Here is a 26,610-nt window from a genome sequence, read left to right on the forward strand (position 1 = left end):
AAGCTATTACATTGTAGCTCTGGTTGTTTGTTTGGGGCTATTTTCCTGCTGCAGTCTCACATCTCTTTTTTTCATTTTGCCAGAATAACATCTTATGATCTCTAGCAAACCTCTGAGTCTACATTTTATACAGGTGGATTCTCTTTAGTAATTAGGTGATTCTATTTTGGAGTTTCAGGAAAACTGGAACCGTAAACAATCACATTCCATGCTTTTTGTTTTTTTATTTGTAAAAAATAATGTAGCTCAATTACATTGATATGCTGTTTGTATTGGTTCATCTCCAAAAATACATTGAGTTTGAGGGTGTAAGAAGACAAAGTATGGAAGAGATGTCTTGGAACTATAGCCAAGATGATTACTAACATGTAAGCATCTTGTTCAATTTTAATAGATAAAGTTTAACCTCACATCTTATAATGAAGAGGAAGAACAGACCCATGTTTTGGCTTCCTCCAAGAAAGACTGTGGGGGTTCTGGGTGTGAAGTACTTTGGTTTGTTGTATTTGTACTCCCACTAGGGCTCCTGCAGTGTAACATTGCAGAGCCATCTGAGCTAAGATGCACCAACACTTGTACACAAAAGAGCTTTACAGTACCAAACTGTTAACTAGTTTTTCTGGCACTCAGCTAAACTGTGAGTGGGCAGTGCTATTTGAGAACAGTTTTAAGTTGCAAAGTGTCCTATTTCTCATGACTTCTAACTGTAATACAGTGATACAGAGCGGATTAAAGTGCATTAACACATGTTGCAGATATGTTTGGATCAAAAAAAGGGATAATATTTTTCCTACTTGTACATATTTTTTAAATTCCCCTGTAGTAAATATCTGGCACACTGACAGTATTTTTCACAGTTAGATGTGTGCTGCTTTTCTACCAGCCGACAGTGTCATGGCCTCTGAGATTAAAATTTAAAACACGCACGGAGCAAACACATCCATTAAAGATGTTTTTTTGTTTGTTTGGGGTTTTTTTGCTGTAAAGCAGTGGTGATTTGCACAATCTGCTCCAGTCCGTGGTGTTAGGATAAAGCTTGCTGTCCTCTTACGGTCATGCCAAGTCCACACTGGTGCTCCGTCTTCTCTTTCAAACAGACAAGGAGAGTAATCCATTTTCTCCATAGGAGCTGACATGAGCACACTGAGGTTTACAGTTGTGATCCCTCCAAGCCCATCCAGTGCAAAGATATCATACAAAGGACGCTTATGTGATATCTCAATTCTGCTCTGCCTCACTGTTCTCTCAAGTCTTTTGTAACATCAAATCTAGTTTAAGGCTTTCTCAGGAGCTGATTCTATTTGTGTTTTGCCTTGCAAAGGGCTTCGCCTTTTATTTTCTGTTTGAATGTGAGATAATATAAAAAACAATATAAAAACAAAAAAAGTAAAATATCATTCTATTAAAGAATCTAAACAAAACCTTCACTTGTGTGACATGGCATGGATGGTTCACAGGCAGTCAAACACACTGTAAACATTTTTAAACACTGTGATTGGATAGCTTTGCTGATAGGTCATCCATAAAATTGAACTCTGAGTGTCTGGGCAGTTTATTTCAAATGAAACAAATTAAAGTCATTTCAAAACGCAACCCTTGGTGAAGAAACCCGGAAAGCGCTCTAATCCCCGCAGACGTAGCCTAGTCGCAGAGTGTATTGGCGCGGCTCTCCCTCGGCTGGATTTGCCACTATGTTAAGCTCCCAAGGCCCGCTCCTTGTTGTTATCAGTAAAGAAGGGGAAGGGATTTGGGGATAAGTGAATTCTAGAGAGCTACTGGGGGAGGTGTTTGAGAGGGGGGCTGGGTGCAGCACCAAGAGCATTGCTGTGCTCCTCTGACGTCCCAATTGGCTCATGTGTTTACCCCTGTGCTGTGCAGCTTTCCTTTGTGTTCACAAACCCTTTCTCTGCCTTCCTCCCTGACACGCTCTCTTTTGTCACACCATTTTAGAAGTGAATTGCTATACTAACCAAATCCCTGACTCTCTCTCCCAACCCCCCTTGAACCTATTTTTCAGTCAGGGAATTTTCAGTCTTTCTCCCCAAGACTTTTAGCTCCTTTTATTTGTGTGGGGGAGCAGTCTGCCCTGATTTAATGTGCTCCTTTTGTATAGAGATTGCAGTGAAGATTCCTATTTGACTCAGAGAATTAGCCACGCATAGAATTATTAATAAATCTCTGTTTACATTTGCACTATCTGACTCAGAGCATTGGCATTAAGAAAAATCACACATGGCCATATTTAAGATACCAGCTGTACACACTTTAGAGTTATTATAGAAATGAGTGAATCATCGATTGCTTTAACAGTTGGACACAGGGACTATATGAAAACTCAATATGTGAATGACAGCCCTACTGACCTGAACTCTTGCAATTCTGATGAATGTCACAGCAGAGTCAACCGAGCTCCTGGTGATTAGGCAGCAATTACCGAGCAGCTTTGTTTACATTATATTTTTGGCCACATTGGACATGAGCACGAAATCAGCAAACGACACCCCAGGGTGCCACTAGCATACCAAAACTTCAAGCTGAGAGCACAAGAGCTTATGAAGAGTCAGTGGGCTGAAATTAGTTTTGTTGTGTTCACAGAAACACTGCATTAAAAATGTCTTTAGATGAAAACAGAAACATAAATAAAACATTCTTAAATCACAGTTATTCTATTTGATGGCAAAGCACTTATAGAGGATTATAAAGAGTATCACATTCTTTCTTGCTGTATCTAATCTGAAGTTTAATGTTACTTTCATATGAAGAAATTAAGAACTTTTTGTGTAATATTAAGTCCTGCCACGTTTATGAAGTATGTGTTCTATTAACTTGCACCATTTTGTATAGTGTGCAAGTATTAGGATAAAAGGTTTGAAATTCACCATATTCTGATTTATCAAGACATGATATGCTACTTTCTTGTTTTTTTGTTGTTGTTGTTTTTTTGGGCGGAGAGCTTCCATTCCTAATAACACAAAGACAAATATAGAATGCCATAAACAGAATGTATTAATGCCCCCAAATGGTTAAATATTCATTAGCTGAATTATTTTGAAAGGTGAAGAGTTGTCATTTCATGGTAAGAAAAGTGCACTTGCGTGTGTTTAGTGTCTATTCAGATTTCCTGTTTTTTTTTCCTTTTTGGTCTCTCTTAAATGTTTCAGGTTATAACACAAACATTAATATCACATAACCTGAATACATGTATAAAAAAGCCTCAAATTAGGATTTTATTAAAAAATATTCATCCAAACAATAATAACACCACAAGTTAAATCATGAATTAACTGTGATTAAACAAATCTTTTAGTATAGTTTTACCAGTCAGACCAAGGGCTAATTGGTGTAAATTCCTTCTGTGTGGTCATTTATTAGAAAGTGAATTTGCTGGAAGAAAGTATTTTAATACTGTATTAAAACAAGGAATGTGATAACAGAGCTGACATTTTAAGCTGTCTTTTGTATATTTTATTGTAGACTAGTAAGGTTCACATTATCAACTGTAACAATCAACCTCTGTGCCTATTCCCTAAAGCATGTAGATCTCTTTTTGCTGCAGAAAAATTAAACGTCTGTGGAAAAATTCTTAAGTGCACGTATTACACTTAAAGAATATCTCAGTGTTCTTTAGTAACTCAATTAAGAAAACGAAGGTTACACATTTTTCTAACTCTGTTTCAAAGAGCAGCGTTCTTTAAAACTAAATTTTTATTCCACATTATCAGGGGCATCATTACTCCTGCTATACATGCTGCTCCCATATCTTCAATTGAGGACTGTGAATATTTTTTTCTTTCTTTTTTTGTTGATGAGGTTAGAAATGTGAGCAAAAATATCTTTCCCAGCATCTGCATTGGTGTTTGCTGTCCAGCTCAGCCTGTTATCTGACACAACTTTGCACATGTTACTTTACTGAGCCAAACTTATTGGTACATTTAAAGCCTCTTGGTCTCTGAACGTTTTTTTACAAATATTTTTGTTCAGAGAAATCTCATAGTGGATTAATTCCAACATGACTATAGTCAATGTTTAAGTTGGCCTTGAGGTATTGTTTCAAAAAGGTTAGGACTTTTGAAATGATGAATCAAAAGGCAGATATGAAAAAGTATGGCAAATTCATCTTACGTGGGTCAAAATGAGTAAATTACAAAAAAATGATCAAAGCAGTATATTCTTCTTGACCAATCTATATGTTTCCCAGTGATAGAAAAATCCCAAGTGAAAACCAAGCGAGGGACAACCATTACTGGATGAAACTATTACTTGTTTCTTTTTCCTAGCACATACTGTTAATTAAAAGTCAACTTGAATGTAAATGACTTAAGGGCTTTGTCTAATTACTGAGTTAATCTACAGCAGGGTAGTTAATATGTAAAGCAGTCATATATATTAGATGTTCAGTTATTGATTAAATGAATAAGAGTACTGCTGGTCCAGATCCCCAAATTCACAACAAATCAAAGCAACACATGCACACGCCCCGCAGTGGTAATATGTGTTGCCTTGCTAAAAATCTAATATGTGTTTTAAATAGTTCCTTCCTTGCTGTGAAGTCTAAATACATATTAACTTGGTATTTGTTTTAAATGCAAGCAGTGTTTTCACCCCCCATGCTGTTTAATGGGATTTGCCTCCATGCTGTTGTTTGTGTGTCCTGGCACGAGCAGCAGAGGAAATCTACACTGGGCTTGAGGGGGCTACTTTAGCTTGTTTGTTTATGCCAGGCATTTTTTTTTGTTTTCAACTAACCACCATGAATGCGCTGCCGCACTCAGAGAGCGATCAGAAGGCCTAAACTCATCGACGCACCCGTTAGCCGCTGATGAGAAAGCTGGGCCTCTACGCCTTTCTATTTATGCCTGTAATTTCAATTTTCTGTTTCCCATTGTGGCTCTCCCTCCGTATTTTCTCTGAAAGAATTTCAGGGGGACAAATAATCCACTTTTTTTTTGTTTTCATTCTCCTCCTGACACGTCTACCAGGGGACACAAGCAAAGTGACGCACATCTCACTGTACCCTCCACCCCCTACACACCAACTAACTTGTGAGAGAGTCAGGAAGGAAAAGAGATAAGGAGGACTTGGGTTTTTATAACAGGAAAAATGACAGTTCTTTGGAGGACAGTGAATAATAGGTGAGGTTAAAAAACTAATAGTGACTTTTCTGTTTTTTCTACTGTACTCGTTTTCAATCTGTGCTTCTGGAGTCAATATAATCGACCTAATGGAAACCAGGTTACTCTTCCTTCCACCTCACCTTACTGACATAATGTTGAAGAAATGCATTATTCATTCTCTGGTCTTAGAGGCAAGGTAATTATACATTTATCTTCCAAATAATACTAGGTCCTAACTGTGCCTGTGACCTCGCCACAAGATTTATGCCATTTTGGACCTGCCCCCAAAGGCTGCTAGGAGAGGAAATGTATTTTCACAGCCGGGAAAAAAACTATGAAGGCAAAAATGGATTTGCTTTTATGGGTATAAGATGTCAAGGGTTTTGAAAAGGTCCCGTCATTAAATGCAAAGTCAAGAACTTTATTTGAAAGTGTTCTTAAAGGGCAAGATGACAGAATTAATGTTCAAGTTTGTAGTTATGCAGTTTCTTAAAGTTTAAAAAAAGGGTGCTTTAGTCCTCCTTTTATCTTCATGCAGTTGGCACTTCTACTTACCTAATCCCTCTACTTCTTCAACATTTTCTTCATTTTCTATTCTTCCCTCTTCTCTAGTCTTATCACTTCCTCAATTCCTTTCTCTTATATTCCTTCTCCTGAGTCATGTTGCCAATTTATTCTTCTAAGCTTTACCTTTCCGGCGTCTCCTCTACCACCTCTGATGCTTTTGTTTTTCTATGTTGCCTGCAGGCCATCATGGCACAGCTTCCTCAGGAGGAGAAGGCAAAGATTGCCGAGCAGGTAGAGAGCTTCAGACAAGAGAAGTGCAAGCTAGATGCAGAAGTGGCCAAATGGGACGACAATGGCAATGACATCATTGTGCTGGCAAAACAGATGTGTATGATCATGATGGAAATGACCGACTTCACCAGGTAAAATCACCACCTGAAATGTCATTATAAAACATTCAATGATTGTGTGTACTTTTACTCATCTACATTAAAGTGCTGTTATGAATGAGTGGCAAGAAAAAGCATCTTTTTGAAAGCATCGGAAGTCATGTTTGCAGTTTGCTACAAGCCATGAAGGGGAACAGCAAACTTACAGATACATGCAAAATGCAGTGTGACAAACATTTAAAATCGTTCACCCTAAATTCACTATTCCCACAGTAAAAGAAGGTAGTGCCTGTGTCTAGATGTGGGGATGCTTTTCTTCAGACGATTCAGACTTTGCTGGAGCAGTTCTTATATAAGAATAGCCGAAAATGACAGTATCAACTTTGGTACTTCCCCCAAAACTGTCTGATGCTTGCTGACCCAGTTCATTGAGTTGTGATCCCTTACAGTTAAAAGACATGGGATAAAATAGAAACAAGTCACTAATTACAGATCAGGGCAGTGATTCGTCATGAGTGTCTGTGCCTGTGGTGCTATGACTGCATCATTAATACTTGATGTTGACCACACTCAGAATGGCACACGCAACACATATTAACTTATGACTGAATAACAATCACACATAGCACACAAATCTCCTTAGTGGTCACAACTAAACAGTAAGATAATATGAAGCGTTACTGTCAATGCTAGTAGCATCAATGCTGCTATCTCAATGTAGCATTGAGCTAGTAACATGGCCAGGATGTCATTATTAACACACAAAACTCATGCCTAAAATAAGCTTTGTTGTATTTAGCATTATCAGCAACTAACCACTTTTCTGGTAACCTGCAGATTCACTAAAGTGATTAGCCGGAAGTCATGACCATGAGTTGGTCTCTCTAAATTACCCTTAGGAGTGAGCATGTATGCATGGTTGTTTGAGTTGTGTCTCTTCGTGATGCTCCGCAATGAAGTGACATTTCTAGGGTACACCCCAATCTCTTGTCACCTCTCATTTATTCTGGCCCAGACAATTCTTACAGATTCCCTTAAGGTGTATTATCATATTGTGATACTAATGACTATACAATAAATTGTACAACCCTAATCAACAGTTTAGGTTGGGGAATTTGTGTACAAAGGCGTATATTTCTGAAATCTGGCTATTAAAATGAAAGCTAGTTTCAAAAAAGGCCATTGAAAGACAAGACAAGGCAAAAATGTCACTCTACTGGCGAAACTGGTAAAGGCCCCCAAAGAATTAAAATACATTTATCATTTACCTTATGCTTTACAATTATGCACTGCTTTGTGTTGGTCTATCACAAAAAAAATTCTCAAATACTTAGAAGTTTGTTGTATTGTGATAAGGAGTATGGTTTTCTTTACAAAGCACTTCCTATTTCAAACTTACATATTTAACCTTGGGGGGCGGGGGGTTGCATGAAAAATACATATTTTTCTGTTTTTTAGTGGATTTAATCTCTTGTGTTAGTGGTGTTATACTTAGGATTAAAGTTTTTCATTAACAGTGGCTTTAATTCTTCCCTCACAGTCCTTTATTTCTTTTCCTTCTTATAGAGGAAAAGGCCCCCTGAAGAACTCCTCAGATGTGATCAACGCAGCGAAGAAGATTGCCGAAGCCGGTTCCAGGATGGACAAATTGTCTCGCGCTGTTGCAGATCAGGTAGCTCCATAACTTAGTTTGTGTCTGTCACTATCACTCTTTGTCTTAATGCATTCCTGGGGGTGTGAGTGTGTACCTGGTGGAGTCCAGGCAGCTGGCAGGAGAGCAAATTTTTAATTTAGAGTAAGTGGGCATAGCCAATGGAAATCTTTACTGTGAGAGTTGATGAGCGTAGCTAGAGTGGTAGAGCTGTGCTGCTGGATGACTTTGTCTCCCAATGGAGCCCACACAGAGAGAGCAAGACAGCAGAACCAAGTTGTGTCTCTAATATAATTAGCTTCCAGCCGAGGTGATGCATTCATTATCAGATGAGTACCTCTCTAAAACATGCTGACAGACCATTTTCAATATCTAATCAATCAGTTCTGGGCTGAGGGACGATGGGAGTGAAAAGAAATAGGTGTTTATGCAGTGTAGGTGTATGTACACATAATGAACTGGGAGGTATTTCAAAACTCTCCCTCCAGGTAATGCATAATGTTCTTTTTCATTTCATCTGCCTCTAATAGGAAGTACCGATACCTTGGCCTCCAAACCCACTGATATGCTGAGAATGCCTGTTGTCTTTGTAATTGCAACTGCTGTTAGCTTGCAAAGCCTTGGAATAATTACTGCTGGTTTCAATATCACTTGCTGAGCTTCTATGCAGCAGTGTTGAGAAGAAGAAATGTTTGACCAAAATCATCTTTTAGAATTGGAATGATTGTGTGCAATTTTGCAACCACTGCAGTCACGATAAAGTCTACACATTTTTTTATCACAAAACCTTTGTTGACTAATTATATTCTAAGTCACCTTCTCTGACATCTGCCTTCTTAATTTGCTTCGGAAAATAACCATATGTTTGTGGGCAGTCAAATGAAAAATGTAGGCTGATTATTCAATCTTCTTTTAATTATTTTGTAGCCTTCTTGACATCTTAAAGAGCGTTCAGTTGATAAAAAGGTCAGGGATCTGATTTTTAAATTAGAAGTGTTCTACAGTTTTTATGTGAGTGCTCTTAGTAAACCAGAAAACTGTTTTTTTTTTTTTTTTTGGTGTGATTTGAGACCTTTAATTTAAAAAAAACCTCATGTTCACACCAAAATATATACATTTTCTTACAAGACACCACTTTAAGACTAATTGAAGTTTGCTCCTCCATGGGCTGCCACCTTATCGTGGTGGAGGGGTTTGAGTGCCCCAATGATCCTAGGAGCTATGCTGTCTGGGGCTTCATGCCCCTGGTAGGGTCACCCAAGGCAGACAGGTCCTAGGTGAGGGACCAGACAAAGAGCAGCCCGAAGACCCCTTATGATGGACAAGAACTTTGGACTTGGTGTTCCCTCGCCCGGACGCGGGTCACCGGGGCCCCACTCTGGAGCCAGGCCTGGAGGGGGGGCACGATGGCGAGCGTCTGGTGGCCGGGCTTTTACCCATGGAGCCCGGCCGGGCTCAGCCCGAAGAGGAAACATGGGCCCCCCCTCCCATGGGCCCACCACCCGTGGGAGGGGCCAAAGGGGTCGGGTGCAGTGTGGGATGGGTGGCAGCAGAGGGAGGGGACCCTGGCGGTCCGATCCTCGGTTGCAGAAACTGGCTCTTGGGACGTGGAATGTCACCTCTCTGGTGGGGAAGGAGCCGGAGCTAGTGCGTGAGGTCGAGAGGTTCCGGCTAGAAATAGTCGGTCTCACCTCGACGCACGGCTCTGGTTCTGGAACCAGTCTCCTTGAGAGGGGCTGGACATACTTCCACTCTGGAGTTGCCCAAGGTGAGAGGCGTCGGGCAGGAGTGGGCATACTTGTTGCTCCCCATCTCGGCGCCTGTACGTTGGGGTTTACCCCGGTGAACGAGAGGGTAGCATCCCTCCGCCTACGGGTGGGGGGACGGGTTCTGACTGTCGTTTGTGCTTACGGGCCGAACGACAGTTCAGATTACCCACCCTTTTTGGAGTCCTTAGAGGGGGTACTGGAGAGTGCTCCTCCTGGGGACTCCCTTGTTCTGCTGGGGGACTTCAACGCTCACGTGGGCAATGACAGTGAGACCTGGAGGGGCGTGGTTGGGAGGAACGGCCCGCCCGACCTGAACTCGAGCGGTGTTCTGTTGCTGGACTTCTGTGCTCGCCATGGATTGTCCATAACGAACACCATGTTCAAGCATAAGGGTGTCCATATGTGCACTTGGCACCAGGACACCCTAGGCCGCAGTTCGATGATCGACTTTGTCATCGTTTCATCGGATCTGCGGCCGTATGTCTTGGACACTCGGGTGAAGAGAGGTGCGGAGCTGTCCACTGACCACTACCTGGTGGTGAGTTGGCTCCGGTGGTGGGGGCGAAAGCCGGTCAGACCTGGCAGGCCCAAACGTGTTGTGAGGGTCTGCTGGGAACGTCTGGCGGAATCCCCTGTGAGACGGAGCTTTAACTCCCATCTCCGGCAAAACTTCGAACACGTCCCGGGGGAGGTGGGGGACATGGAGTCCGAGTGGACCGTGTTCCGTGCCTCCATCGTCGAGGCGGCCGATCGGAGCTGTGGCCGCAAGGTTGTCGGTGCCTGTCGCGGCGGCAACCCTCGAACCCGCTGGTGGACACCTTCGGTGAGGGATGCCGTCAGGCTGAAGAAGGAGTCCTATCGGGCCTTTTTGGCCTGTGGGACTCCGGAAGCAGCTGATGGGTACCGGCGGGCGAAGCGGCATGCGGCTCGGGCGGTTGCTGAGGCAAAAACTCGGGCGTGGGAGGAGTTTGGAGAGGCCATGGAGAAAGACTTCCATACGGCTTCGAGGCGATTCTGGTCCACCATCCGGCGTCTCAGGGGGGGGAAGCGGTGCAGCACCAACACTGTTTATAGTGGGGATGGTGTGCTGCTGACCTCTACTCGGGACGTTGTGGGCCGGTGGGCGGAGTACTTCGAAGACCTCCTCAATCCCACCAACATGCCTTCCACTGAGGAAGCGGAGCCTGGGGACTCTGGGTTGGGCTCTCCAATCTCTGGGGACGAGGTCACCGAGGTGGTTAAAAAGCTCCTCGGTGGCAGGGCCCCGGGGGTGGATGAGATCCGCCCGGAGTTCCTTAAGGCTCTGGATGTTGTGGGGTTGTGTTGGTTGACGCGACTCTGCAATGTCGCATGGACATCGGGGGCAGTTCCCCTGGATTGGCAGACTGGGGTGGTGGTCCCCCTGTTCAAAAAGGGGGACCGGAGGGTGTGCTCCAATTATAGAGGGGTCACACTCTTAAGCCTCCCTGGCAAGGTCTATTCAGGGGTCCTGGAGAGGAGGGTCCGTCGGATAGTCGAACCTCGGATCCAGGAAGAGCAGTGTGGTTTTCGTCCTGGTCGTGGAACACTGGACCAGCTCTACACCCTCGGCAGGGTCCTGGAGGGTGCATGGGAGTTCGCCCAACCAGTCTACATGTGTTTTGTGGACTTGGAGAAGGCGTTCGACCGTGTCCCTCGGGGAGCCCTGTGGGGGGTTCTCCGGGAGTATGGGGTACCGGGCCCTTTGATACGGGCTGTCAGGTCCCTGTATGACCGGTGTCAGAGTCTGGTCCGCATTGCCGGCAGTAAGTCGGGCTCGTTTCCGGTGAGAGTTGGACTCCGCCAGGGCTGCCCTTTGTCACAGATTCTGTTCATCACTTTCATGGACAGAATTTCTAGGCGCAGCCAAGGTGTTGAGGGGGTCCGATTTGGTGGCCTTAGGATCTCATCTCTGCTTTTCGCAGACGATGTGGTCCTTTTGGCTTCATCAGATCGTGATCTGCAGCTCTCGCTGGAGCGGTTCGCAGCCGAGTGTGAAGCGGCCGGGATGGGGATCAGTGCCTCCAAATCCGAGGCCATGGTCTTGAGCCGGAAAAGGGTAGTGTGCCTTCTCCGGGTCAGGGGGGGTGTCCTGCCCCAAGTGGAGGAGTTTAAGTATCTCGGGATCTTGTTCACGAATGGGGGAAGAAGGGAGCGGGAGATCGACAGGCGGATTGGCGCAGCGTCTGCTGTCAAGCGGGCGCTGTACCGGTCCGTCGTGGTGAAGAGAGAGCTGAGCCAAAAAGCGAAGCTCTCGATTTACCGGTCGATCTACGTTCCCACCCTCATCTATGGTCATGAGCTTTGGGTCATGACCGAAAGAACGAGATCGCGGATACAAGCGGCCGAAATGGGTTTTCTCCGTAGGGTGGCTGGGCTCTCCCTTAGAGATAGGGTGAGAAGCTCAGTCATCCGGGAGGGACTCAGAGTAGAGCCGCTGCTCCTTCACATCGAGAGGAGCCAGTTGAGGTGGCTCGGGCATCTGGTCAGGATGCCTCCTGGACGCCTCCCTGGTGAGGTGTTCCGGGCACGTCCCACCGGGAGGAGGCCCCGGGGAAGACCCAGGACACGCTGGAGGGACTATGTCTCTCGGCTGGCCTGGGAACGCCTCGGGATTCCCCCGGAGGAGCTAGAAGAAGTGGCTGGGGAGAGGGAAGTCTGGGCCTCCCTTCTGAAGCTGCTACCCCCGCGACCCGACCTCGGATAAGCGGAAGAAGATGGATGGATGGATGGATGAAGTTATTTGTTATCTGAAGCATTCTTTCCCATTTATCTACACCAATTTGTCAAAGCAAGAACCTCTAAATAAATGGCTCCTTAATGATTTGTTTGTCAAAACCTTTATTAAAGAATTAGCCCTGCCAGTCACAGGTATATTATTTTCAAACCCAGTCACAGTTAATAAAAGTGTAGTGTGCCAACACATGCTTAGGAAGTTATAGACCGATGTACACTCATTTTCTATTTTATTAGCTACATCTTGCTAGTACTGTTCTGTCCATTTTCACCCTAAGAGGTTGAAAACAAAATAGATGAATTTTCTAGGTTTGCATTAGTATAAAGAAAAGTGTCTAATTCCAAAATTAATTCTCTGTTAAACATTGGGATGAGCAACACTGAGGGTGAGCTAAGACCCTCCTACTGGCTCTGATTGTTTGTTTCTAGTTAGCACTGAGAGAGCTGGGAGAAGGCAGAGGAGCTTGATTTTTTTCACAGATTATCTGTCTCATACCAAACTGTCACCATTACATACTGCACCTTTCAATCCAACCTTAGCCGTAAGTACTTACTAAGAATTTAGTAGTGAAATCAGACATGTAATATATTAATCGTAGTAAAGCATAGTATAGGATGAATCACAATGCATCAATGACCACTTCCATAATATCAGACAAATCAAAAAGTGCACTTCACCTTTGCTTTTATCACATATACTCAAGGATTATAGATCTGATTTTAGACAAGCAAAAAAAAAAGAAAAGACGTTTGTCTCTAAATATGTTGGAATACATGATTTTATTACACCAGTATCTCCACATTTTGTACTCCCTCTGTTGTGACAGTATGCGACTTACTAGAAATATACCAGCAAGTTTTCAGCTGCTGGCATACTGTGTAGAGTCTGCTAGTTGTTGGAGCTGTAGAATATGCAAAGCGTTCAGCGGGACAGGAGGCAGCTGCAGTCAGTGCTGACACTGTTTAGCTCCAGTCACACCATCCTGAACATATTGCACTACACAATCTGACTCTGAATTCTGCTTTACTACACTCCCTCCTATGTATTAATGATCACCAACAGGGATATGTTTTTCTGTTTGTCTTGGATGTAACTGCACTTGTTTCTACTTGAGGTCACACCTGTTGTTTAGCCCACACTTTGTAGTAAACAGGACTAAGAAGCTTCAACTATTTTGTTTGTGAGTGTATTTACTTGTTGGCTTGTGGACTGCCAAATGACAATCAGTGTTTAACAAGGCTTGAGTGGGAGCGAATACAGCACGCCATGAGGCAAATCACTTGAAGAACCTGTGTCGGAAATGAACAGTTTGCTGTAATAAAGAGGCCAGGTGGCTTGCCATTTTTGATTCACACTTTAACATGTCTTAGCTCAGTCCATGCTGAATATGCAGAGCCTTCTGTCACACTTCTAGAGACATCAGAGCTTTCTGCTGGACGTAGTGGAATATAAGGGTGTTTTACTTTCAGCATGTGTTGACTCTCTCGAACATTCACCATGGCAAGCAGACAGTAGTGACCAGTGACTAGTTACATTTACTCAGTTAAATTTACTTGGGTAAGTTTTTGATAAAGATGTACATTGAGTTTTGAGTTTTACTAAACCATATGTTTTACTTTTACTTGAGTAACCACTGCTCTTACTTATATGTAATTTCTGGCTACTCTACCCACAGTGAGTAACTTTACTGAATGAAGAATATCAAACATGTTTTGACCAACCACCCATAGTTTGTTAAAGTGAGACTTCTCGTTTGTATACAAACTTCATCATTTTAATGTTATGTTCTATCTCATAAGCCTGTTGTGCCATTTTTAGGTCATGTAATATAAAGTTAAACATGTATGTTATCACTGAATGTACCTTACGCTGGTCTAACGTATATAGACATTACTGTAAGTATTGGTTTCAATAGTTTTACTTTGAAAATAATTGATTCAGAAAAATGTTTGACTTGATTTCTTTTTCACAGTAATGTATCTATTTAGGATTTGCAAATAAGTTTATATTTTGTCCATCTAATTATATAATTTGTAAATATTAAATTATATGTTATGATATCAAAACACTCAGGTACTGAGCACTGGAGTGACCTTTTTACCAAATACTTTTTTACTCTTGTATAACTTTTTATTTGAGGAAAGATCCGTTGAAGTTGTGGTGCTTTAACTTGAGTACAAATTCTGGCTACTCTCCCCACCCATGCAAGGAGAACAAAAATGCATAGCTTATTAAAACCAAAGACATCAGTTTTATTCTTTATCACATCATAAAAACATGCAACACAAGCAGACAACATTGATTCCTTGTTCTTGTTGTGCATAAAGAAGACAAGTATTTTGCATTCGCACATTCTTGTAGATGGGGTTGTTGAGAACACTGCAGTTTCACATTATGTAGAAAGATCTTTCCGCTACTCTATGTAAGTGGTAAACCTTGTCAGTCCTATGGATGAGCACAAGAAGACAAGAATACAATTCAGCATAGAATAATGAGAGGGCAGCAAGCTCTTTCATAGTCATTTCAATATTGTACTTGACTTTGACAAAAAGGCTTTTGGGAACCTCAGTCCCACAATGTCTTTTTTTCCCCCATTTTCTATGCTTCTTTCTTCTATTTCAAGCACTGATGCCATAAATAATGCTAAATATCACATGTTCTTTTATCACAGTGGATAAGTTGATATCCAAACATATGTAGATTTATTAGACTTTAATTTTTTGATAGTTTTTGTATGTTTTTATTTATGTTGTCAAAGTCAAATTTTCAAAATGGTAGACATTAAAGAATTTGTAGGCTGAGGTTCAAAACAAAGGTTCAAAGGTTGAATGGACATGGAACTCTAGGATGCCATAAACAGTACCTATAAAAGGTATTCAGTCCCTTGCATGTTTATAGTTTTATTACTTTAATAAATCAATCATGATCAACATAATTAGGCTTTATTGACCTAACAAACTACAAAAAAAAAACAGTTAATATTTAAGCGAAATGTGTTTTCTACAAAACAGTTGCAATTAAATAAAAAATATTTAACATAGGTGACTGCATATTTATTGACTCCCTTCAAGTCAATATTTAGTAGATGCACATTTTGGTGCAAAAGCAGCATGAACTTTGGTAGATAGGTCTTAATGATGTATTCACATCAGGATGATGCAGTTTTACTTTACTCTTCCTTGTAAAATTGTTTGAGTTCTGTCTTAATAGTTTTTGTTGATTTATATTTTCTTATGTTTTAAATAAGGTCCCAATAAAGGTAAAGCAAATGCTTTACCTTGACATTGTAAAGTAGCAGAAGATATGTGAGGATGGCTGGATGTAGGACTGAATACCTCCACCTTGTTCTTAAGTTTTCTTCAGTGACAGTGCATCCTGAATGAACAATGGAGCGTTATCAGCAAATCTCAGTAACTGTAAGACTATAACATCACTGCTCCCAACAAACTCAGTGTTTACATACATGCTGGTATTTGCACAATTGTATTAATTTTGAATAACATTTCTTCTGCGGTCTGCACATATCTGCTGTTGCACAGCAATAAATGCTGCATTAAATGTTGCGCAACCCAACATAAAATATTGTAAGTATTTGCTGCCAAACAACTTCAGTTTTCTTTGGCAGAAACTTTGGATGTTTCTGAAATTCATCTAGAGGAGCGGAGGGCATATCTCTGAAATAACATTTAATCCTTTCTTGTCTGCTTCAACAATGGTGCCAAATCTTTGTGAAATGTTCTCTTCTGCAATCTCAGTGGGTATCATTCAGCTGATTACTATGTAGGGCAAAGAGTTTGATTCATATCACTTTGAGACTGAAAGCATCAGTAACCCCCTGTGGCCTAGACGGGGGGTAAGGGTTGAGAAAGGGTCTAGAGGAACGTAGTGATTGACAATCAGGGAACATCCAGTGTTTTGGGCTGTCAATTCTTCTATTTTACTATGAAGAATGATTTAACATTTTACACCAAATATTTCAGAGCAAATCTTTAGTGTAGGATTCAATCATTTTAAGCAATTAATTTAATTATTATGGTACAGTAGATATTAAAGCTGTTCAGAGAGCTATTCAAAAATAATAAAAGAACAACCTTGTAACTGACTACTGTACAAATTTTCATGGCTGATGAACATGAGTGCTCCACTTGTTGATAAAAAAAACATTATTTTATTGAAATATGTGAGATGCCTGTCATGTGCAAATGTGTATAGTGCATGTCTATTGGTATAAATGGTGTATATTTCAGTGCTATATTTTGCCTGGACATATTACATACATTGACTCTGGTATCACCAACTAATTTTTATTTTTTATTTTAAAGAATTGTTTATCTTATCGTGAACATCCATTTGTCTATGCACATTGTATAAGACCCAGGTGGATAAATAAATATTTGATAAATTAAAGTGAATGTAGGTCAGACTGCTATCAGTTGGAGCCACTTTATATGCTGAGGACAACAAATCTTCATTGGTGCATACAGAATGACAGTAAAACGAAGCAATAACTGAAGTAATGTAATTTCCTGTGATATTTGAATTGAACATGTATACATTTTAAAATACATGTCTTGTACATTGACAATATATTTTATACAATGCTGATGCAGCAGTTTCAAAACAATCCTTGGCACTTTTGTTGAAAAGTAAACAGCATGTGTTACATTAAAAAGGTGAAGCGCTACTTACGTAAAGCAGCGTATTCTTCCAATAAAGATGAAAGGCAAGGCAGATACACAGTAGTGGGATTGGGTGTTGGTGTGAATAAACATCCAAGTAATCACATTTCCTTTTTCTTTTTCATTTAAGTATCTTTTTATTTAGCTTTCAGCCTGAGCTCTGAGTACAATTAAGAAATCCTTTGAAGTGTCAGGTAAAGAAATGATTTAGCTGACTAAAAAGCGTACAGCTAGACATCAAGGTGTTTCATCATGTGTCACATAAAATGCAGGACTCCACATGCAAAGTCCTTGTGGCTTCCTGACACCATTGAACCCTAGTGTGATGTGATGTTTTGTGTAAATAAAAGACTCTTTGGTAAAAACAGAAAGCACCGTTTAACAGGTACTACTGGTTGTTAGCAGATTCAGAACAAGATAAGTGTAGCATTGAACATTGCTTCTGCTGAGTCAATGTATCTAGGCTCGGAAATATCAGCTTGTCAGAATATTGAGAGTCTTTGTTCTTTGTATAGCTTATTTCATGAAGTTATGAGCAACGTTTAGGGGGTAACTTGTCCACATTTTTCCTTTAAAGTGTTGGCATATGTCAGCCTGTCAGAGTAGATCCAAAATACAGCAGTTCAAAAGCAGCTGGAGGAAGTCTGCAAAACTAGGAGAATGCTTTTCATTTCTGTTTCCTTTCAGGATCTACATGGCATATGATGAATTATAGCAAAAAAGATAAACATGTATTTACCATTTCATTCTGCTTAAGTTATGAAATCAGCAGTTCTGACTCTTGTAGGAATACAGTATGGAATTCCTGTATTCCTGTATTCGAGAAGACGATCTCGGGTTTTACTGTGGTTTTTTTGTTTTTTTTCCTAAAACTTGATTTATAGCACAGGCTTATATAATGTTTAACATATAGCTATATAAAAAAGAAAGTACACCCTCTTTTGATTCTCAGGTTATATGTATTTTGTATATGTCTAGGAAATATACCTTTTAGTTGTTGTAATTTTATTATTCATAGCTAGACAAGCAGAACCGTAAACTAAGCACCCTATAAATCAAATAGTAGTTTTCAAGTGTGCTGGGTATTAATCCTTTTTGCCATATTGCTCTGCATATTAATACAAACAAAGTGCCAATATTAATTAGCTAATTAGTCAGGTTATCTGGATAAAGGTAATCAACCTGTGCCTGTTGTTCACTATATTGCATTCCCTGCTCTTGAAAAATACTGTATTTATTACTGTGAAAGGATGCACTCCTTATGGTCTTGAAATAGCAGAAATAATAGCTTTCCACAATATTGATTCGAACCTGCCGAGAATCAGTTATTTAAGTGCTTTTGATTAGTCAAACTAGTTGGTTTTAATCATTATTCTTGAGCAGTAAGGATATACCTCTTTGTTCACACACTGCTTCTGCCTTTTACTTTAATTTTTCTAAATAAAAAGTCTTATAAATAATATGTAATGTGTTCCTGTTTCTCTGAGGTTACAGTTGCCTAATGTTAAATCCTGCTAAAAGCCATAGGCTTGTCTTTTTACATTAGAACTTAAAATTGAAAGAGGGCCTACTTTGTGACAGCTTTCCATTAAAGGGCATGTATCACTGTGTGTATCTGGATGTGTCTGTCACTGTGTTGTCCATATGTCATTCATCATTTGTTTTGAATGTCTTGTTTTTTTCTTTCATTAGATATTTATTGTATGCCACAAAAAAGCCATAGACAAAGATAAGAAAAAACATATTTCATGGCTGCAACTTACAAAGTGAAAGCTTTATGAAAAAGCCTTTCATCAGTATGAGACGGAACACTAAAGTTTTTTTCTTTTAAATGATTTTGCTAAATATCCATGATTATTATTTTTTTCTTAAATTGGGCATAAAAAAAAGACAAAAGACTGTTTTACAAAACAGGAACCACAGAGGCATTTACGGTCAGAGAGAATATTCAGAGGGTCGAACCAAGTCAGGCGGTAAAGCAAGGAGTGTTTTCTGACTAGTCAGTAATGAATTCTGCTTCACTGTCAGACAAGGAGGGGAAATGCAAGAGCTTCAATGAGCCCAGCAAAGTAATAGGCCATACAATTTATTTACATCAACAGGGAATCAGTGATAGCAGTGGACTATTAGTCAGCCATACAGTGGGAAACAATCGTGTCATGTCTGCATCAAACTTGCTTGAGGCAGTGCTGTGCCTGTATGTGTGCGCCTGGGCCTGAAGTCTTGTTAGTGGTGATGCTAGCCAGGAGTGGCGATGCAGTGATAATGCCCAGCAAGAAACATCTCCCCTGAAGACCTCCACTGCACCCTCACCCCAGTCCTCACCGGCTGCTGAATGAGTTAGCAGCTTCAGATCAGTGTCACTTAATGTGGGGCCAGTGGCAGCTCTGGTCTTCTTTACAGGACTTTACAAAGTCCTATTCTTATAGTTGTAGAATCCACAGTAAAGCATTTAGGGCTGAATTAATTGGATTAATCATGATAAAGCAGATATTGAATTAAATGTCAACCAATTTAGTAATTGATAAATCGTTAATCTGGAGCATGCACATTCATAACAGTTAATTTTTATATTACAATTTTAATATTTTGTTCAATAATCTTAAGTGGTTCAATGTAAATTCTGCAGAATGTGGCTTTTTTATCCAATTAGTTGATTAATTCAGACTAATCAATAGATTAATCAATTACTAAAATAATTGAATAATTAAATAAGGTACTTTACCATTATACATTTATCAGCAACTTTATCAGGTACATCTGGCTTTACTGGGTTGAACTGCTTTTTCCCTTAGAACAGCCTTATTTTTTGTGCCATATGTTTAATCATTGATATAATGGCATCATACATTTGGTGAATAATTATTGGCTACACATTTCTCATATCACACCCTAAAAGTGTTCTGTTGGGTTGATCATCTAAAAATCTGTTTTTATGACTTGGTACATATCTTTCTGGAAATAATCATCAGAAGATGGGTATTATGTGTTGTTTTCAATAATGTTTAAAGTCGTTTAGCAATGGGGCAGCTGAATATATATCAATCAGTTTTCAAAAACTGTATAAAAACTACAAACGTAAAGTATTCATGGTAGCAAGCTGTTCCGTCTGTGAAAGTTAGACTATTTTTGAGCCATATCTGAAGAAAGGGAGCACAATAAACTGATTAACATGCTAAAAGCTTTGCAGGCTGTTTGCATGTTAGGCAACGTGTTTCTAGATGACACTGATGTTGTATTCTTCTTTAAAGTTTGTTGCTGTTATTTGTTTTACAGCTGGTTTGGCTTCAACAAAAGGCATGTCAGATAAAATAGCTTTTGGTTTCCGAAGAGGACAGTCGTACGATCTCCGGACTAGCTAACAATGCTAATGTTAGCAACCGTTTATGCTAGCTCACCGCTGAAAATGGAAACCTACAAAAATGCTCAAAGAAGTACGCAGCATAGAATATGTGCAAAATAACATGGAAGATAACAATAGTAGAATCCAGCAGTGACTGAAAGAACACTAAGAGCCTAAATGTTGCGGAGCTTGATTGCTGGATAGAGAACTGATGGCTGATTGGAAACAGGGTGCAGCGGTGAGGAGAGACCAGGCAGACAGGCTGAGGTGAGAAAGAGAGAGATTGTAAGAAAGAAGCAGGGAGGGGAGTAAATAAATAATTTAATGGAGATGAAACATAAATTAAATAGAAAAAAAATGACTTACCAAAGAGAGATCTAGCCAAAGATAATCAATAGTTAAAAGAGCCTGAGATTTGAAACGAAAACAGAAAACAAATAAGTCAAAATACAAATAAAATGTAGGAAGCAAAAAACTCCAATAACCCAATTGGACGCAAGTTTTTCCTTTTTCTAGCTAACTGGAGTAGCATCTGGTCTTTATAGGTTTGATGCCATGTGCATTCAGAGAGGCATTCTGCATAACTTAAAATAAGCGGTTACTTGATCTGCTGCCATTTTGCATCATCCAGTCTCCCAATTCTCTTTTGACCTCTGACCTCTCTGCTGTTTTCACTCTCAGAGCTGGTACCAACTATATAATTTTGTTGTTTATCTTTTGGACCAGACAGATAGTTTTCTGTGTAAATCTCAGTAGATCAGCAGTTTCTGTAACACTTAGACCAGTCCAACAACAACTATGCCACATTCAAAGTCCATTTATTCGCTCTCTTTCCTGTTCAGTTGCTTAGTAGTTCCTCTGTGTCTAGATGCCCTAAATGCATTATAATTATCCTGTGTGATTGTCAGATTCACTATTGAAGTTGAACAATTGAAGGCATGTACCTGATAATTTGGTCATTGAGTGTACATTTGTGGACTTAAGAATTAAACGTTTCACCAAACAACAGAAAAAACAGTTTTACACTGAATTTCTAACCATCAGGGAAAAGCACCTCCAGTCAGTTAATACTATTTGTTTTAGTATGAAAGGGCTTTTGTCAGAGGAAAAGAAAGGATCTGAGTGGCAAAGACTTCCTCAAGTCCTTGGGGAGGTACAGTATGCGCCTATTAGAGATGTTTAACTTGCCACCTCCCTCTCCCTCAGGCCAGAAGTCAGGTAAATGAGTTGTGCATTTCACTATGCAGATCTGCTGAATGTCCCAGTTTGGACCGTTTAATATTAATGCTAAAAAAAAAGGTGTTTCACAAAATGATGCTCGCAGTGTTTAAACAGCTGATGCAGAGTTCTTTACCCACTGAGAGCTTAGTGGGCCATGGCTAGCTTCTGGAAGGCCTCCAGATGGAATTACGAGGGCAAACTGTGTGATAGCGGGACAACCAATGAGGCTGTCCTCGTATTCCACGCTGGTCCATTTGCTGCACTGTATGAGTAGTCTTTTTTTTTTCGCTGCTGAAGTAGCACAAAGGACAAAAGGACCAGGTCAGGACTTCTGATTCCTTTAAAGCGATGAGGGCAAATGAGTATGGAAAAAGAAGGAATCAGGTCTCCAAACTAATGCCTTGTGCAAAGAAGTGGTAGAGTAATTTGCATCCCAGAATGTGTGAAGCCTGCTGTTTTCCCTCTCATTCTGCTCGAAAATAACCCTGACTTCAATCACAAACAACTCACATACAGCAATCCAATTTGGCAGAGTTTGAGTCATGAATTTTTTAGGGGGAAAAATCTACTTTTTAGAATTATGCAAGTGTTCTTTAATAGGGAGAGGGATTTTTGCAACAGTGTATTGAAGCCATTGACCTTTTCTCCTGCCAATTTTGTGTCTTTGAGTGGATTGAGACTATGAAATCTTTCTGCAGTATTCTTTTTTCACATTATACCATTGACAAGGCAATTTCAGTCAAGATTCAACCAAAAGGCTTAAATTTATGAATGCAGACACTATTTTACTCATACATAACTACACTTTTCAGTGGAGATCCAGAGTATTATTGAATCTTAAGTATCCCAATTACACAATTTCCTGCTCACTGTAAATCTCTTATTGTTGTTTCTGCTGATTTATGTTATACATTATAATAAACAACTGATGATTCAGTCCCACACAAACGTTTTATACCTTCTTTATCCTTTTACCTTTTTGTTTTACCTTTTACCTTTTACTATTATGAAAGGGTACTCATGTGTTAGAATGGCTCTATTAAAGTCCAGATTCAGTCCAATATAGAATCTGTACTTCTATTTTGCTGTTAAGCAATAAGAACATAAACCCCTTTTTATTTCATGTTCATGTGTTTAAACAATTGTTTTTCTTTCCCCGTTACAATTTAGTGCCCTGACTCAGCCTGCAAGCAGGATCTGCTGGCCTACCTGCAGAGAATCGCCCTGTACTGTCATCAGCTCAACATTTGTAGCAAGGTGAAGGCTGAGGTGCAGAATCTGGGCGGAGAGCTCATTGTTTCCGGGGTAAGTTTGTCATTTGAAAGCAGCACATGTTCTTCTCCATCATCCCTGATGTCCCAGACAGGTTTTTATTACCAAACCACTTAATTTGGCCCTACAGTAGACTATTTAAGCTTTTTTGTTTGAAGTCACAATGAGATGACAGGTTAAAGGACTATGCAGAATGATGCTAATGCAAAAATAATAATTATTATTACTTTAAAAAATGGGATCATTATTTCACAATTAAACTTTGCATGAAGGAGACAAGATCTCCAGATGGTTTTATAATCATTATTGATGCAGTCAAAGTTAATTTATTAGTAATCAGTGTATGAAATCCTACCTTTTTAAAGTTACCACAGTTAGCTCAGGCGAAAATGTAATTAGATTAATCTGATTATGGTTATGCACCACAGCCCTGTTTGCTACACCCACATAAAGAAGATTGTTCTTTTAGAATGTTAAAAGAGTAAATCCAACCTATATGTCAATTTGAAACAAAGGGTACATTAAAGACAGATAATGTAAGTTTTAGCAATATGACAGTGTAGAATTGCCACAGCTCCTCATAAGGTTAGCTCAGGGTTTAATCTTTAGAGAAGGTGTCAATCTTAGTATCTTTTTACCAAGTAGATTTTTACTTTAACCTTTGAAATGTTACAGATTATAAGATTTTATAAGAAATATATTTGAAAAATATGTCTAAAATACTAAAATATTGAAAACTACTGTCCCACTTACACACAACACTTTTCATCATAAAACAGACATTTTTATTTATATAATTATGCTTAGATTTTCTTTTTCTTTTTGAATTTGAAAATAGAAAAAACTATAACAATTTTGAACTTTTCCTTTACTTGCTTACTTGATGAAAAGTTGATGAATGATGTTTAGTAGGACTAAATATTTTAAAACATAAATCTCTGGAAATATCTCTTTTCCCCCTCCCCTTTCCAGGGGGAAACCACTGATAAAAATTCCAATGCCATTAATCATCACTTTCAGCATTTTTGCTTATGAAATCTCATAGGTAGATTTCAAAGATGTTTGTTGACTCAACAATATAAATCTTTAATAACTAAAAAACATAGTAGGTCCACAATTTGGAATAAAATGCTGTACATATGAAATCTGCTCTAGATCATTTTGCTTGGAAAGGTTTCTTGTCTGTTTCTGCTAGAAATATCAGACTCAATTGTTTCCTGGCAAAGGCAAAACTTTGAGGACCAGAATCTTTGAATAAGAACTTCAAAGATGAGATTCCTGGAGCAGTTGTTTTTATTCAGCAGCCCAGTTTTATGTGTATTTCATCATCCTGGATAGTAGTTTGAGGTTTAAATGAATTCTTGACAGTTTATTAGTTAACTTAGGACATGATAGTGCCAACACTGTGATTTACAACTGTTAAGTTATTCTTGTGGTTTGATGCCTTATTGTTATCATTTTGACTAAAGGTTTGTCGAAGTATAGTATAGTTTAGTTTAAGTTAAAGGTGCTGATTTTAGAGATGGGCTCCTTTATAAGATATTGGTGCTAGACAATATGCCTTACAAATAAAAACATCCCATTTCTGATCTTTTTTTTTGTTCTTTTTTTGAAAAAGACATTACAAATGGCAGAAAATTTTTTCAAAAACTTGGTTTTACTTCAATCATCTCTTCCGGAAGCTGACCTGGTTTCAAAGTCCAAATAACTGCAAGCTGTTAAAGCTGGTTGTAAAACAAGAGTGCAGGCCATGAGTGGGATGACATCACTCTGAAGCCGTAGGAGTGCATAGCTGCAAAAAATTCAGATTTTCAGAAAATGCAATCTTCATAAACAGCAAATTCAATTATTCAACAGAACCGATTAATCACCCAACCCTAGTTTGAACTAATTATTTTTAATGTGCTCTAATTCACAAAATTGCTTTAAGACATTTTTTGCTGTCTAAATCCTTAATCATCCTTCTCTTATCTGCATTCTCATACAGTCATCTCTACACAGAATAAAATAATAAACAGGGCACTTTCATTTTATTTTCCCTTTTACATTATGTTCCTTGCCCATTTAAAGTTCAACTTGACTTATTTTATTATTAATACTTTGACTTCCAATGCGTGTTTAGTTGATTCTCCATAATTTCTCTGCTTTCTCGTAGCTTTTCTTCACATTAGATATGCAAGTCCTGCTGAGATTTCAACCTTTTCATGGTGGCCAGCTGGAATCCACACTCATTAAATTGAAACAGTTGACTCATCTCAGTGTGATGTAGGAGGGGGCCCCTTGGCCGCCGACCCTTAAATGTCAGGCAAACAAAACAGAAGTAGACAGAGGTAGACCTGACCCTTCGTCTGCTCATTAAGAAATACTAAAATAAGTAGTCATGTAGCGAGGACCATATTTTTATCCATCTTAATTGCTAGATGCATCAGAGTCCCCAAAAGGTACTTCACATAGCTTCTGCATCCTAATGTTGAAACCGAAGCCAAGAAAGTAATTGCTCTTCTCCCTCATTTCACACATTGACTTTTTGACATATTTCTTCATTCTCCCTCCTGTAGTTGGATAGCGCCACCTCTCTGATCCAGGCAGCCAAGAACCTCATGAATGCTGTGGTGCTGACTGTAAAGGCATCCTATGTAGCCTCCACCAAATACCAGAAGGTTTACGGCACAGCCGCGGTTAACTCACCAGTGGTTTCCTGGCGCATGAAGGCTCCGGAGAAGAAGCCTTTGGTCAAACGGGAGAAACCAGAGGAATGCCAGACTCGTGTGCGACGAGGCTCCCAGAAGAAACACATATCCCCCGTCCAGGCCCTCAGTGAATTCAAGGCCATGGACTCCTTCTAAAATAAAAAAAATAAATAAAATACGATGGTATAAGTGGTTGAAAAAAAAGTCCCTTTTCACATTGTGTTAATCTACTTCTGTTTGCTGTGTGTGCTTGGTGACACCGCAGGAGGACTGCAGTACATATTTAACTGCCTTTACTGTGGCTCGGCTAACACTGTGGTCTTCATGGCTCACAGAACACCAACACACCCGATAGTATTTATTGATCTTATTGTAGCTTAATGTGAGAGCCAAAATGTGACAAACTACTTCTGAAAACTGGGACTTAATATTTATCAAAAGAGGAAAAGGGGCAAATAAAAAAAGTGTCAGTCGATATTCTAGCTATATCATTAATGTGCTGCAGACTGGCTGCTTGTGAACACACTAAACCTGAATGGATACTGAATGAGTAGAGGAATCATTCTATGCTGAAAAAATTGGTAGTTTGACCCCTCTTGATTTTTATTTTTTCTTCCAGTCTGAATGTTAATCTGTAGTTTTAGGAATATCTTATGTTAAAAATCCTGAGACGCATCAGGGTCCGAATAGTTTCCTTCCTCATAACGATAACTATGACAATAATCCACATGGTGATTTCTTTTTTCTACCAAAGCACATTTATGGTCTAATGTATTCCCTCCTTAAATCTCTTTTATTTATAGATTTCGTCACTAACTATGATGAGCTTGTTTGGAAGTTGTGTAGCGTAACATTTAGACCGAGAGGACTGATTAGTTGTGGTTTGCTCTGAGAATAGCATACAGTAACTTTATATTCACCCTTCTCTAATAAATTCCTTAACTTGACTCTCTTAAGTTTCCTGTGTTGTTCTTACCAGCATGTATAAATAATTGCTCCTCACTGTGGGGAGTAAGAAGGTAGACATTCACAAAAAAATGCAATCTATCAATTTCCAACACCAAGTTGCATTTATTTTTGCATAAGTTTGAAGTTCTTCACAGTAAATGCAGGAGTGATCAAAGAAATACAGCTAAACATCTTTTTTTCGTAGTTTAATTAGCAGAGAGATCAGGTTCAGGTCATTTGGCTGGAGGAATTATGTCATAATGTTTTTTCTA

The 26,610-nt window shown here is 39.6% G+C and overlaps 1 protein-coding gene across 1 annotated transcript in view; it reads left to right on the top strand.

Annotated features, from left to right (window-relative positions):
• Positions 1 to 26,337, top strand: part of ctnna2 (catenin alpha 2) — a 313,802-nt gene extending 287,465 nt beyond the window's left edge. The window contains exons 15-18 of the mRNA XM_023333734.1: positions 5,862 to 6,043; positions 7,577 to 7,682; positions 22,599 to 22,733; positions 25,259 to 26,337. Of these exons, the coding sequence (XP_023189502.1) occupies positions 5,862 to 6,043; positions 7,577 to 7,682; positions 22,599 to 22,733; positions 25,259 to 25,546 (711 nt within the window). The 3' untranslated portion in view covers positions 25,547 to 26,337. The remainder of the gene's footprint in view (positions 1 to 5,861; positions 6,044 to 7,576; positions 7,683 to 22,598; positions 22,734 to 25,258) is intronic.
• The last annotated feature ends 273 nt before the right edge of the window (positions 26,338 to 26,610 follow it).

Source organism: Xiphophorus maculatus, chromosome 5 (genome assembly GCF_002775205.1).
Source record: "Xiphophorus maculatus strain JP 163 A chromosome 5, X_maculatus-5.0-male, whole genome shotgun sequence".
Taxonomy (NCBI): domain Eukaryota; kingdom Metazoa; phylum Chordata; class Actinopteri; order Cyprinodontiformes; family Poeciliidae; genus Xiphophorus; species Xiphophorus maculatus.